The sequence below is a fragment of the Trichoderma atroviride genome, chromosome 4 (genome assembly GCF_020647795.1).
Source record: "Trichoderma atroviride chromosome 4, complete sequence".
NCBI classification, from domain to species: domain Eukaryota; kingdom Fungi; phylum Ascomycota; class Sordariomycetes; order Hypocreales; family Hypocreaceae; genus Trichoderma; species Trichoderma atroviride.
The window spans coordinates 649805-664369 of NC_089403.1; the positions used below are offsets into that span (position 1 = coordinate 649805).

At 49.5% G+C, this 14565-nt stretch overlaps 6 protein-coding genes and 1 non-coding gene across 7 annotated transcripts; 4 read left to right on the plus strand and 3 right to left on the minus strand.

The window, feature by feature from the left end:
• Positions 1–2222: 2222 nt before the first annotated feature.
• Positions 2223–5028, minus strand: TrAtP1_007452 (uncharacterized protein). Its single transcript, XM_014093066.2, has 3 exons — positions 4772–5028; positions 3987–4717; positions 2223–3933 (listed from the first exon to the last, which is right to left on the minus strand). The coding sequence occupies exons 1-3, from the start codon at positions 4830–4832 to the stop codon at positions 2443–2445; spliced, it is 2283 nt and encodes a 760-aa protein (XP_013948541.2). The 5' UTR covers positions 4833–5028; the 3' UTR covers positions 2223–2442.
• A 1619-nt stretch (positions 5029–6647) lies between these two features.
• Positions 6648–7205, plus strand: TrAtP1_007453 (uncharacterized protein; the record flags this gene model as incomplete). Its single annotated transcript, XM_014093067.2, has 1 exon — positions 6648–7205. The coding sequence occupies one exon, from the start codon at positions 6648–6650 to the stop codon at positions 7203–7205; it is 558 nt and encodes a 185-aa protein (XP_013948542.2).
• A 100-nt stretch (positions 7206–7305) lies between these two features.
• Positions 7306–9098, minus strand: TrAtP1_007454 (uncharacterized protein; the record flags this gene model as incomplete). The annotated part of the gene is made up of 4 exons (XM_014093068.2): positions 7306–8208; positions 8266–8487; positions 8543–8744; positions 8812–9098. The coding sequence occupies 4 exons, from the start codon at positions 9096–9098 to the stop codon at positions 7696–7698; spliced, it is 1224 nt and encodes a 407-aa protein (XP_013948543.1). The 3' UTR covers positions 7306–7695.
• Positions 9099–9788: 690 nt separating this feature from the next.
• On the plus strand, positions 9789–9898 carry TrAtP1_007455. The gene has a single exon. It is a non-coding gene; the product is annotated as a tRNA-Pro (tRNA).
• Positions 9899–10278: 380 nt separating this feature from the next.
• TrAtP1_007456 (uncharacterized protein) lies at positions 10279–10581 on the plus strand (the record flags this gene model as incomplete). The annotated part of the gene is made up of 1 exon (XM_066113529.1): positions 10279–10581. One exon carries the CDS (start codon positions 10279–10281, stop codon positions 10579–10581), a length of 303 nt encoding a protein of 100 aa, XP_065969615.1.
• Positions 10582–10682: 101 nt separating this feature from the next.
• TrAtP1_007457 (uncharacterized protein) lies at positions 10683–10961 on the plus strand (the record flags this gene model as incomplete). Its single annotated transcript, XM_014093069.2, has 1 exon — positions 10683–10961. The coding sequence occupies one exon, from the start codon at positions 10683–10685 to the stop codon at positions 10959–10961; it is 279 nt and encodes a 92-aa protein (XP_013948544.2).
• A 247-nt stretch (positions 10962–11208) lies between these two features.
• TrAtP1_007458 (uncharacterized protein) lies at positions 11209–12604 on the minus strand (the record flags this gene model as incomplete). The annotated part of the gene is made up of 2 exons (XM_014093070.2): positions 11209–12109; positions 12171–12604. The coding sequence occupies 2 exons, from the start codon at positions 12602–12604 to the stop codon at positions 11209–11211; spliced, it is 1335 nt and encodes a 444-aa protein (XP_013948545.2).
• Between the last annotated feature and the right edge of the window lie 1961 nt (positions 12605–14565).

Below are 14565 nucleotides of genomic sequence, written 5' to 3' on the forward strand. Positions count from 1 at the left end.
CCGAGTGGCATGAAGATGATGAGAATTCATCATACCCAGGAAAATAGAATTCATTATAAGAATGCCCAAGGTTAATGTCAGCCGACAGGAGCGCACAAGTACCTGAACGAGTCCGAGTGCGCTGCTTGCTTTATCATGCTCTGCCATAGTAGATGTCTGCGTGGCGAGAATGTATTGCTGCCAAGGCCAGTATGTAGATGGCGTGAAGGGAATATGCAAAAGGATAAGATGCGTGGGGAGGATCAAACCGAAGTTGGCTGAAGAGAGAGAGCGACTAGAAATCTTTTTGCTCTTTATATATTTGAATACGACTGAGGTAATTCCGCAACGAAACTGTTCATATAATGTGTTGAAGTGGCACAGAAAAGGTGTTTTTGGTTGGCGATACTACCTAGTGGCAAAACCCGTCGAAACATCTTCTCATATATCCACGGATCCCGTTTTTGAACTTCATGTTCCTACTGTATATCTACCGTTCAAAGGAATGGGGCGTGTTCCGGTTTAGTTAGACTACCAGTACTTCATTGTTCAACGTATCCATAGCCAGCGTTCGTTGGTCTTTGTTCAAACGCTTCATAGTAACTACCTATGTTCAAAGACCGTTTTAGAATATATTTCTTGTACTGTGATTGGCAAAGTAGCGAAGCAGAATCCCCCCCTTTTTTTTGTATTAAAGATATTTATGTAAAAAACGCGTCCAAAATGATATTAACTTTGCAAAGGCACAATGGCGATCTATAGCCGGTCTGATGGTCATCAAGACTTTTGAAGCCCTAGAGTGACTATAAGTGGCGTAAACTCTCGCTCGCAAAGAAAAGCTACTGTTAAAACGTGGAAAAGCGTTTATCGCGACGCAAACTCAAGATTTCAAGTAGCATATAATAAGCTGACATTATACTATTTCGGGAAAGATTGTTAGCAAGCATAAAGGTAAAAGTAGATGTTTTGGACTTACACCGTAACAATTGATAGGGCGAAGGTGGCCTCCTGCATGCGACATGACTCTCGAACACTAGGCAATCCGCATCGGGGCGTGATATCCCCAAAAGGAGTATCAGCATAACCTCTGCATTTTCTAGCAGCTTGTTTATACACGGTAGCAATGAATATGTTGGATGCTATATGAAAAGCTTCACGAATGATCCAAAAAAAAGTTATTTCGGGCCTCTGGATCGTTACTAAACGAGTCAAAGCGACTGATCACAACACATGCAATCGCAAAACCTTCGGCGACAACAATGCTTCGGTTGACGTGAAGGTCATGAGAATTCATATAACCCAAAAAAATAGAGTTCATTGTAAGAATACCCAACATGATATGGCATTTCGCCTCGTGTGTTACCCATCTAATAAACATTTTGCAGTCTCTGAACTTGGCGCTTGCTTTCTTATGCTTTGTAATGGTACGATTCTGCAGAGTGAAGTTGGACTGCTGCTCAGGCTAATATGTAGATGGCGCAGGCGGACGAGTAGTAAGAGATGTAGAGGAGGATTAAACGCAGGTTGGTTGAAGAGAGAAAAGTGGCTGGAGAGCCTTTTGTGCCGGAACAAAAATTGTTGAAGGCTGTGTAACTAATGGTGTGTTTTCCGATTGAAGAAATACGCCTCTATAAATAGTTGAAGGTGCCAGAAGTAATTCCGTAACGGAACAGTTCGTTTAATGTGCGGGAGGTGGGATCGAAAAGTTGTTTTCGTTTGGCGATACTGTAAAGTGGCGAAACTTGTTAAGAGGCTGTTCAAAAATTAGGCTACCAACTGTTCGCCGCCTGGTTTATACGTGGTCGGAGTTCTTTGATCCTTGCTCATACGCTTCTTAGTAGACATGTATCTTCAAAGAATGTGTTGGAACCCACTTACTGCACAACAAGTTGGAATTAGCGAAGCAGAGTGTTCTTTCATGTCCGTATAAAAATCATCTCTATAGTGGAACTCGTTTTACCAAGGCATACTAGCGATCTGCGCAACTCAAAGACACGTCTAATATCTACTATTCATTTCTTCATAACAAAGCCTTTGCCGGGAAAGAACTCCGTTCTAATTTTGAATTCTTTGTTCTTTGCAATAGGCTGGCATGTTGCGACATCGCCATCAAGGTTAGCGTCCAGTCAAAGCTCCGGTGATTAGGGCAGTCAAACAGCCATTTGGCTGTTTCCGGAATTTTAGTTTGCAAATAACTAATCCTTTGTTTCTTCATCAGAAATACACTTGTTCCAAATGCCTATGGAGAGATGAGCTTCTGAATGGAACAAGTCGGCCCCAGTAACTCTGCATCCCATCTCTCCATCACAAAACAAGTCATCACCACCAAGCCGTCCACCATCGATGCACCGATGGGATACCTATCCGGACAAGATTCTAGTTGTTGATGCTGCGTTGCTTTATTAAAAAGACAAAAGGTTATTCTAGCTTGGCTTTGTATATAACGCTCTCCAGAGCAAACATTCATATCCGCTCATACGTCCCATGAATTGTATAATCCTTCTTTGGCCCATTGACCGTATACTCTATGCTCCACTTCTTCAAATTCACCTTGTTAAACGCAAATTCGTACTTGACATTGTAGTAGTCATCAATGCAAAGATGCCCAGCCTTTGCCTTCCACCCCTCGTTTTCGCGTCTCCTATTATCCCCGGACGGCGGAGACTCGAATTCAATCTCATGAAAGAGATAGTCTGCTCGCTTCTGGTCGTCGGGCTTAGCAAACCATACGCTGATGGCATCTTTCTTGGAGTCGTAGCGCCAGATGTAGCGTCGAGTTGCTCTAAATCCGAAACCAGCGGCTGTTTTAAACTCTCCGTCTTCGACGTAAAGGTACTCTAGGTCCTCGCCGCCATCTTCATCACAACTAACAGTGCTGTTGGGATCTGCGGCGCATTGGAGGCCCTCAGAAGTTCGCTCACGGAGCAAAAATTGCGCTGTGCCAACAAACTTTCCGCTCGGGTGAGAAGGTAGACGACTGGTAAGATCTCGTTCAAGGCGCCATTCTCCAAGCAGGCTTCTAAAGACACCGCGCGCAACAAACCGTTGAGTCGTGAGGCATTCGATAGAAAGGTCTCGAGTCTGCTTCAGCGACTTTTCGGCCTCCTCTTTCGCTGCAGCATCGTCGCTTGGAGAAGGATATCTTGCAGGCGTGAGTGTATCTAGTGGAAGGTTGTTTCGGGAGAGCGTAGGTGTATCCGGCATGATTGATTCGTGCATGGGTATCGACAAAGCTTCAGAAAATTCTTGCATCAAGTACATATAGTCTCCCATAGGGAACTGTGAGAGCCTGGGGTTATCCCGCAAACTGAGAGTTCGCCTGATTGAGTCATCGGCTTGAAGCTTGCGCCGGAGTGCATCTGGCAGGCCGTCCGTCTGATTCGACCACAGGTCCGCAATGAATCGGGCATGCATCTGCATGGCTCCCCAGTATGGGGACCTATAAAATCCCACAAATCCGAGATTTGGGACATCTGGATGGTGGGTGCCGTGAAACGCCAAGGCAAGAGCTTGGTTATAGTGTCGCGGAGAGTGTTGAAGCGTAGCAAGGACATCTTGCGGCAGGAAATCGACACAGGGTGACGGGTCAAAGCCAGTAGCAAGGATAACAGCAGCAATATCATCGATCTGAGCATCATTGTCATCCAATGTCACAAGATCATTCTCCAGAGAGATGACCTTGCCGAAAGACAAAGTGATCATTCCGGATCTTACAAACTCGGTGTACCAATCGCTGACAGCTAGGTAGGCCGGCTGGTTTCTTTCTTCATCATTGGGCATCAACAAGGAAGAGAATTGCTCTTGGTCACCGAGTGAGGCCTCAAAGATGGTGTGCACCATATTGGCATGCTCTTCGCTTATATGACCCTGCGTATTCTCCAATGGCCGAGGACGGTTGTTGATATTATAAGAACCTAGGTCCAAGGGCGCGAAAGGAGCTGATGAAAACGTCGGCTGGTGTCTGTCAGTAATCTGCTAGATGGCGGAGGAGAGACAAGGCATTTTACCTCTGGAGAAGTAAATAGAGGAAACACCCATATAGGACGCTGAATTGCATGATAAATAGAATATTTATCAGTCCCAGCAATTTCCGACTCTTTTGGAGAGTTGACAGCAGCTGAGAGATGGCTTGCAACAGTACCCGCAATCTCGACGCCGGACATTTGACCTCCGACAATGAGAATCTTGCCTCCCTTTTCCCTGCCCTCGCCCAAAAGCCCTTTCAAATCCCGGTACTGGCTGCTGTGGATGATAGGAATCGACGTGTTTGCGTTCTTGAAGCACTCGGGAATGATGGGCCTGCCGAAGTATCCAGTAGCCACGATGAGGTGGTCAAAGTCTCTCGATTCCTCGCTGCCCTCCGATTGGATGTGTACCTTCCAGCCCTCTGATCCATCATTTCGCTTCTCAGCTTTTGCAACACGGCTCTTCAGCTGAAGTTCAAAGTCGGGATGGCCGTCGAGATATCTGCTCTGATACTGCTCCAGGTACTTGCCAACCTGCCACGCGCGAGGGAATTGAGGCGCGCTGTCCTCCCAAGCCAAGTCGCTGAACTGCACCGTGTGTCTGCTCTGGTTTGCAACCATCAACGGATGGACTAGACGGCCTGAATCGGTCTTTGAGGTTGGCCATAGACCACCGATGGCGGCCTGGCTGTCAAAGACGCTGACCTTGAAGTGGCCCTTGGGAGCATTGTGAAGAAGCGTCTTGGCAGCGACGAGGCCGGAGGGCCCAGCACCTGCAGGTCATTAGAACTGATCAAAAGAGACGGAGATTTTGGTTTGTAGCTTACCCACAATGCAAACAGTTTTGGACATGACTCGACGGAGACCCCTGCACGAGCTCAAGCCCATGTAACTCTGATCTTGACAAAATGCAGGCAAGGATGAGACGCGAATGCGGGTGAGGGGCAGCCAAGGTGCGATGTGAATGAGCGCTTTGCACTATGTAAACAAAGACTGCCTGCTGCAGCCAAGTAACTGATTGTTATAATCAATTGAGACTATGAAGTCATCAATCTCTTCGCAACGCGTGAAACCGTCCCGCGTTGCACAAGCTTCAGACAGAGCTCCCGCGTGTCAGAGTGCCGCTGAGATCAGAGGCTGCATGCTGACATAAGACAGGCTCATTCCTTGCTAAAGTTCACAGAATTTTCAAACTCCGATCGAGAAAACTTCACAGCATTTTTGACCTGCCCCAAGGCAAGGCATGGGTCTTGTCAAATGATCCCTTTTCGGATACTCTGCGGGCAGGGCACTTCACAGCATTTTTAACCTGCCCCGAACCAAGTCACAATGTCTTGTCGAATGATCCCTTTTCAGAGATATTAGCGAGGGCGGACACTGCACAGCATTTTTAACCTGCCCCAAACCAAGTCACGTCTTGTATAGGCACAGAGGGTGTTATTGTTCAACTACTAGTAGCTTCATCACAATACGCAACACCATTAATGTTACCGTTTATGATTCTCGTCAGCAGTGAGATATGTCTGACTGACTACCATCCTTTTTCCTAAACCCCGCGCGTGCAGCACTGGTACTACAATTTGTACTCGTTGTACCCTATATGTCCTCGGCATATAGTCCTTCACAGCATTCTTAACTCTTTCCAAAGCTATAAACTAGGTAATCTTTTCAGGGCAAAACATCCAGGCCTTCACAGCATTTTGAAGCTCGCCCGAGGTTTGGTCCCTTGACTTATTCAAAACCTGGGCAGCCTACTGTAACTGGCTTATTTTTCCGATTTCACAGCATTCGCAAGTCTTCTTGAGATGTTTATTAGCACCTACTTAGGTACTAGCAGAATGCAGCATCTAGCCCCTTGATATATTGCTGTCCTGCATGCGTACTCCACACGCTTCAGTACCTATGTATTCACAGCATTTTTAATCTCTATCGAACGCCGAAGAGTCTGTTTACGTATTCCACTGCTAAAGGCCGCCAGCAGCCACAAGCCCGCACCTCTCCAACCGTCTTTTCATACCTCGGTAGAACAAGTACCCAGCCGATGCTTTTCAATCTTCAATCGCCTCAACCACTCTCCTTCGGCTTTAACAAGGCTCCCATTCATCTCACTCGGGAAGTGCCGTGCAACTCTAAATGCTTCCATGCCCCGCCCCCGCACTAACCCCGAAAATGAAGCCATCAGTGTCGTCATCTGCGTCTTGCGTGATCCCATTCCGACGGAATAGCTATCATGAAGCTTTATTGGCGTCATTCTACTGGATTTGATCTTGGTATATAACATCTAGAGTCTTTACCTTTATAACAATTCGAGCTACTATAGAGACCAAATATACATCACTTTACTTTCCCAACCACCTGTCAATCCACATATCCAATTCATCTACAGACGTCCAAAATGGCTTCTCCCCGCCACGTCCTCATCCTAGGCGGCCACGGCAAAATCGCCCAGCTCCTCACCCCCCTCCTCCTCAAGCGCTCCTGGGCCGTAACCAGCGTCATCCGCAAAGAAGAGCAAGTCCCCGCCGTCAAGAAGCTCGGCGCCGGCCTCCCCGGCAAACTGCAAGTGCTCGTGCGCAGCATCGAGGCCGTCGACACGCAGGAAAAGGCAGCAAGCATCCTGGACGAGGTCAACGCCGATTACGTTGCCTGGAGTGCCGGTCAGTAAACAAGAACAAAATTCTATTTCTCGGTTCATGCTAACCAATGCATACTCAAACACAGGCGCTGGAGGTAAATACGGCACCGAAGGCACATTCCGCATCGACCGCGACGCCGCCATCCACTTCATCAACGCCGCCGCCGCCAAGCCCTCCATCAGCCGCTTCCTCCTCGTCTCCTATAGCGGCTCCCGCCGCAAAAGCCGCTCCCTGGTGGCCCGCCAGCGACTGGCAAGAGTACAACGAAAAGGTCAACAACGGCCCCTTGGCGACGTACTACCAGGCCAAGCTCGCCGCCGACGAGGTCCTGTACGAGGTTTCCAAGACGAGCCGGACGCTGGTGGGCATCGACTTGCGTCCTGGCGCATTGACAGAGGACCCCGTGGGCAAGGTCGAACTGGGTAAGACTAAAACAGTCAAAGGAAATATTCCCAGAGAGTCGGTAGCGCACGTAATAGACAGGGTACTTGCGGCGGAGGGTGTCAAGAGCGGGTGGTTGGATTTGCACGAGGGCGAAGTTGATATTGATGAAGCTGTCGCTGCTGCAGTCCGCGATGGCGTCGATGCGGCCGAGGGTGAAGATATATACGCCAAGTATAACTAGGAACAAGATACTAGAAAGCCTGAACAATCAAATGTTTAAAAAGACGATGAGATCAAATTCTATCGGTATTGATTGCAACTAACATCCCTTTCTACCGATTCCCTAATATGCTGCAATCGAATACCACAATCTGAAAGAAGCTACTTTCCCATAAACATCGACATCTACCCTCGCGGAGACAACTTGCTAAATGCTGAATAGTAATACGTGACAAGTATACCACAAGTATCTCACTTCATAGCTTGGAGTGTTGTCGCCTAAGAACCTAGATGGAACCGCTTCTATAAAGCTGCTCTGACAACTCTATTTCGTCACAATCGTAAGCTCGCGACGTCTGGCTTCGTGAAATCATGGGTAACTCGATCGTGTTTCTGTTACCGTAAGCCATGGGGTCCACGCTGTCGCTCATCTCTGTAGCATTCTGGTAGTTTCGATGCCGCTTTGTCCAAACCTTTGCGGTCAAAGCCTTCAGCTCTTCACAAACGGTCTTCTAGCTCGTGGTGAAGTAAATCAAGGCGTTCCATACTCCCTGTAGCGGCAACACGCAACCGCTGGCAACACTGAGCTGAAAGTTGACGCGGCCATGATATGTGAGGCTATAGAGCCGGTTGACAGAGCTCGGGATCCAGGTGATCAGAATCGCAAACCCAAATATGAAACTCGTGCGTAAATAAGCCATCTTGACCGGATCCAATCGCTTCAACTTGAGAGATGCATTTGATCTGACGTGTCGCAAACGTGAGAAAAATGTACTTTGTGGCTCTGGTTGTCTAGCGGTTATTGTTGCATATCGCTGGGGCGTGTTACCAAATGCTTCTGGAGAATAATAGCCCAATCCGTGTACTGGTACCCACGATTGGCCGTATGATACAATAGTAGGACCATGAGCATATATGGCTGGAGGAATCGCAGGTAGGCCAGGGTAGTCATTCTCAGGGGTGATGGATGTGACCTGGACTTCAGTAGTGGCAGTGCCATAATGGTCTATTTTTCGCGTGAGGCTCTAGAGAAGGGATCAGCATGTCGAAGCACAAAGATGGTGGAGAGTGAAGGTGTGTACTTCTTCGGCAGAGTCTCCGGCATCACTAGCTGCACGCATATTGCTCATTTTTCTTATTCTTGTAATCGGCCTTGTAAGCTTTCGCAAGCGGTTGCGGTGGTGAAATACCTGATATCCCACAGCGACGTAGATCAAGATGGATCCGAAGATGCAGATCCAGATGGGGATATAGTATGCATAGAGGCGGACCAGGCTCCAGTTAGAATCAATCCAACACCAAAGCTAGCGAAACATTAGCATCTACATGGATGGCATCGGTTGGATCCGATTGTCATACCGCTGCATTCCCAAAGACAGGGCCCTTTGTATCGTCGTGGATAGAGACCAAGACTACGGCAGGGATCAGGGGGCCGCCAAAACAGATGATACAGTAGATCCAGATGCGCTTTCGAAAGACGGCCGGGTTAGCATTGTTGAAGAAGACGAGGAAGACGTTGAAAGCCATGGCGAAAGACCACCATGGATCAGATTGCATGAACCTATATGCGGCAAAGTTCGTTAATCATCCGGCTCCTATACGTCAGGATAGCAAGAGTTACAACGCACCACTCGAAGATGAAGCCTTGTCCCTGGCAGAGAGTCGACTCCTCTCCTTTATCCAAGCCATCATATCCAATCATCGATGCGATGCTCGCGCCAGCGTTGGCAATGGATGCCAAGACGATGAAGAGGTTGGGAGTAGTTCGCAATCTCTTGAACAGCAAGAAGGAGAGCAGAGTCAGCGTGATTGCTACCATCGAGAGGCCTGCGCCAGTTCGCTCGATGGTGATGAGGATCTCGATCTGCGTAGCGCTCAGCTCCGATCCGCTGGTATCGTGGGGAGGAGGATGCATCTTGTATGATATCAACGATATTCGAGCATAGATAAGGGGGTAATGAGAATAAAGTGCGTATGTTGTAACCCTAAGCTGAAAGGCTACAATGGTGAAGTCGAAGAAAATTTGGAGAGCAGACGACGGGGTCGAGTGCTTTATAGGGGAAGAGAGTAGCCTGAGGAACTGGTGCAATACAGCTGGGGCAAGAAGTGCCATCTGTACAGCGAGGGAAGGAGCTCTTGTCGTGACAGCTGCCAAAGCTGAGCGTCATGTGAGCAACAACTCAAACCTTGTTCCGCTTTTGTGTCTTCTGTAATTCGCCATGACTGATCTAGAGTTTTGAATATTGGAGATTCACCATTTGATTATTTGCTCTGATGCCTTTGCTCCGATGCCTTTGCTCCGATGCCTCGAAATCACTCTCGAAGCTGGCGCATGGCTATCCTGTGACTGTGTGCATTTCTTTTTCTGCCAGCTCTTCACTCTCCATCAGCAAGACCAAGACGCTATTCAGCGCCCTAGGATGAGAGCACCTCAGTGTCGTTGAAACAGATACATCAAGCTCATCTCCGCATTTATTCCTCATTCTCATCTGCTCATGTATTCCATCCATACTTGCATCAGAGCAAATGTCGCCTTCACCCAGCCCTCCTATATAAGCATCCTACCAATGGCCTCTTCGCCAGTGATGGGTTCAAGTCTACAACTGGCTTCATGGTCTAGTGGTATGATTCCTGCTTCGGGAAAATAACCTGAAGTCCCCGATTCTTCAGAATCGCCTTTGCAGGAGGCCCCGGGTTCGAATCCCGGTGAAGCCCCATCTTTTGCTCGCAGGAGCTCCTTTTTTGCTGATAGTATCCCGGTCATCATTTGGAGAGAAGTCTTGGGCTGTGAGAGCGATTCAAGGCACGAGTGTTGGTGGCAACAAAGTGGCTGCAGCCGCACTTTATTTCAATTTAGGTGCACTCAGAGCGCCTCAGCTCCAGGTCCAGCCTCCAGCAGCCCAGCGGGTAAAAGTGGACGACCTCGGCAATCTCAACTCAACTGGGAGATTGATGCTCAATCAAAACACCACATGCAAATCCACACCGTCGCATCTACGCCCAACACCGGCTGATTCATCCCAATGTCGCGATCTTTGTCCAGCCATCATCCTCAATCTCATCCTCAATTCCATCCTCACTCTCAGGATCCCACAATGACGCAGCAAAACGAATCCGCCACAGCCTCTCCCCTGGCAATCACGCTGCGCAACCGCGTCCTCAGCCCCCCCTCTCGGCTTCAACCCGCCAAACACCTCTCCAACGCTCTACACCTCAGCAGTCGCCCATTTCCTCTCAATCCCGTGGTGTGCATGCCTGATTCAGACGCCAAACACCGTCCCATTCGTTCCTCAATGCTTCAATCCCCTCAGCCCATCTCACGACCAGCTCCTCGGCGCCACGCTGGCCACGCCGCGCGGAGTGCAGCAGGTGCTTTCCTTCTTCCACACAGAAGATGAAACGCATATTCAGGACCCCTCGCGTCCCATCATGCACGTGAGCACCCTGTTTGCCCTGGGCGAGGGCTTGTGCGGATACGAGGGCGTGTTACACGGGGGGCATGATTATGACCATGGCGGATGAGTCCATGGGAGTCCTGCACGACATCAACAATGCTCTGGGCAAAAGGGGGACCACGTTTGGCGCGGCAAATGTAACGGCCGGTCTTGAGATCAAGTTCTTGAAGCCGGGCCCAATCAACGAGACGGTATTGGTTAATGCATGGGTGGACAGCGTGGAGGGGAGAAGGACGAATATCAAGTGCGAGATTCGGGATGGAAGAGGCATCGAGATTGCAAAGTGCTCGAGCACGTGGGTGTCAGTGAGGCCCAAGATATAAGTCATCGCCAGAGCACGCATGCACCATGGATTTATCAGGGATATTTACAATTACAAGGTTCAAAGATTATATTAACGGCAACGGGTGGTACTACTGATAATCGAAAGGAAAGAGCGGTGGTATCATATCATATCATATCCATACAGTCATAGAGATTCTCAACAGTCCTCCTTTAATAAACTCTTTTTTTCAAGTTCCCTCTCTTGTTTCCATCACTCCCCCCTTGTCTTCTTTTCACTCCTGCTTCTCAGTCCACCTTCTTCTCGCGATGTGGCAGCATTATGTCTGCAGCCTCTTTGAAATGCTCAGAGTTGGGATTCCTCAAGACCGCATGAGCCGCCTCCTTCTTGCTCTTCCTTCCCGTCTCCAGACTGTAGTTTTCGTCGTTGAGCTCGCTCTCTACAGAGCTGAGGCTGTCGGTACTGCTATTCATTACGACGTGCATCATGCGGCCCTCGCTCTTCTTGATGGCTCGCTGCTCGTCCTTGAGCTTCTGCAGCTTCTCGTCTTCGACGCTCATGGTGACAATGCCCATGTCAGGAAAGTTCCTCTCCAGAAACTCTTTAAGATCTGGCAAGACGGACTTTTCAGGACGGTATGTTCCCGACTCGTTGTCAATGAAGAGCTGGTAAAAGGCAGGATTTGGAGGGGGAGGCTGGTTTGGCGGACCGCCGGGGATAGAGTCACCCGGGTGCGTCTTCTCATTCGGCTCCGCGCTGTCACTGGCATCCGGGTGCTGCAGTCTGCGAATGAAGAATTCTCCCGAGTAGGCAATGTACCTCTCAGCATCCGCGTGCATGGTGTGCTTGCTCAAAAAGTCGATGCCGAATTCTTTACCCGTCTCGGTGAAGCGCATGAGGCCGTCCAGAGTGAGCACGTACGTGAAGATGCGGCCGCCTTCGTCGAAATGCACCATGCGGAGGAACTGGAGCGAGGCTTCCTTGGAGCAAGGCTTGTAAGTGCCGTATTCGGTGCTGCTGTCGTAGTTGTAGATGCGGTGGTGCTGCTTGTGCAGAGCCTTGTTGAGGATTTTCCCCCTGAGCCCGGTCGATGAGAAGAGCGAGCCGATGACGGGACGAAACTCCACGTAGCGGTGGTAGAGCGTGGGTGGCACAGGACCCTGTAGCTGTATCTCGTTTGCCTGGAAGCTAAATCACGATGATTGTCAGTGGATGCATAAAGGCGTATTTTCAAATCAGTGTGGCTTACTCGTATTTCGTCGACTTGGGATCGTTGCTATCGCTCTGGTGGTGTTTCTCGTCATCAGACTCATTCGCATTCACCTTTTGTCCGATGAGGCGCCCAATCATGGGACTGTTGTGCTTGATCCATCGCGTCGGGGCCAAGGTGTACATCTGCGCAAAGGGAGGGTCCGACTTGCCCAGCACCTCCATGCTGATGCGCAGACGAGGAGCGATGTGAGTCCCGTGGCTGATGGCGCTGGCGATGCCCTTGAGTATAAACGCCCGCTTGCTCATGACCCGCTTCTTGGCCTCAAACTCCTGTCCCGGCGGAGGAATGCCCGGCCAGTCCTCAGAGATGGAGCCGACATTGACCGTCACGTTGCCCAGCCTGTCGTCCTTGTCTGCGACGTCTTCGTCGTACATTCTGCACTTGAGGGTGAAGCCGCCGGGGGGGCACATTGGCCACGACCCATTCCTCGTCCCATACTGGCGTGGTGGTTCGGTGGATGGTCCTCGTCCTGTACTTGAGATCGGGGTCCTCCTTGTGGCGCTTTGGCTGCGTGCCCTTGAGCGTGGCTACCAGGAAGGGATCTGACGATGCCGTGTGTAGATCCGCAACGGGGACATTCGACGCCGAATGGAAGATGAAGCGGACGGTGTATCCCTGAGGGGCGTCTGGGAGGGGCGTCTTGTCGTAGCCGCCGGGAGGGCCTTTGTGCTCTTCATCGTGGTCGCTGGACCCGGAGGACGAGGTGTCGTCGTGATGCGTCGTGATGTCTCCCGGCATCGTGTGAAAAAGACGTGAAATATTTTCAAAATAGAAAATAATAATAAGCGACTATAGTTATATGAGAATGGTTACAGAAGCGGAAAGTATTGTTGATCAACAAGGCTGCCAAGACTTTTGATTGCCCGCGACTCAGCCTCGCAGAGAGCCGGAGAGATGACGTTGTGAGGGGTCGCTGGCGATTTTTGTATCTGAGCTGAGCTGAGCTGAGCTCTTGTATATAGCTGCGAAACTAGAGCCGATCAGTCAGGTCCGTTGCTAGGAGGGAAAAGAGTAAAAAGGCCTCCAATAGACGATGACCAACAGTCAGTAAGCACATACCTATCAGGAACCAACGCGCAGCATTCCAGCAGCAGCCGTTATCAGTTTCCAAAATTAAGACCAAAAAGAGGCTGTACCGAGCATCTAATAAAACAGAAAAAGAAAAAAAAAGCAAAGCCACATGCGAACCGCTGCAGGGGATCTAGAACCAAAACCCGCATCTGCGCCCCTCCATCGCATTCCTCGCAGGATCATCGTCGGAGACGTCCCACCTACGTCAGTTGCCTTGCCGGTTACCCGAGACGCGGCAGCGGTTTTGTTTCGATTTCTGCCCTCTAGCTGGTTTTATTTGGTGATTTGCCTGTTAGTGCTGCAGCGTTTTCTCTGCGCCATATGCTCCTCTGCTGGCATCACAAGTCCGTCTATTCCCACAGCTGATGTCATTCCCGCTGTCCCTTCAAAATGCAGCGGATCCCTTTTCAGGGCACATGGGGAGCTCCAGGCCGCTAACGCTGCGCCAAGGCAGGCCGCTGCAGGGCGTCCATCATTCTTGGCACACAGGGCCACGGGGGCTGAGCAAATGAGATGCAGCGGCGATACCCGAGACTAGGAGGCTTGGATCAACCCTCGAGTTATTTGTGAATTATATATGAGATGGTGTTGCAGAATATGCAGTGCATACAAGTTCATTCGACAGCATGGCTTCGGAATCTGTCCGTGGATACTGGAGTCTGGACCAAAACACCGGCAAGCTGCATCGTGGGACCAACCACTGCGAGGATTGCCAAGTGCACTGCCACTGCGCCAAGATGAATTCAACGAGAATAACTGGATCAAATACCACAGTGAAAACAATACCCGACGTAGCCACAACCAAAATAAAGAATTTATTCTCAAGAGCGCTATTGACTTTAGCTTGCAAGAACTTCAGTTACTCTCGATCGCCTAGGATCCGGAGAAGTAATACTTACAAAGGAGAACTTCCAGCAAGCTCTACTCATGTGAATCCCTATTGCCTGCTTTCCATACACAAAAGTAAATATTCCGGTTACTCGCAGGAAAATCAAATAAACCTGGCGAATAAATTACATCTCCAAGGTACATGGAAACATCTTCTTGCTTTCTTACGTACACACATCTTCACATCGCGACAGCTGTAATTCACTCCATGTCCTCAAATCCGCAAAACTTGTTATTGAATTCATAAAACTCTTTGTACCATACATAGTTGCTTATACACATATCCACGAATCAATCCATCTGTAAAGCCAGATCAGCATAATGTCAGCCCATCCCATCCAACCCGTGTGACATAGTAATCCGGCCTTTTCATAACGGCAAATAATCAACAATTCTGTTGTCCTAGCAAAAT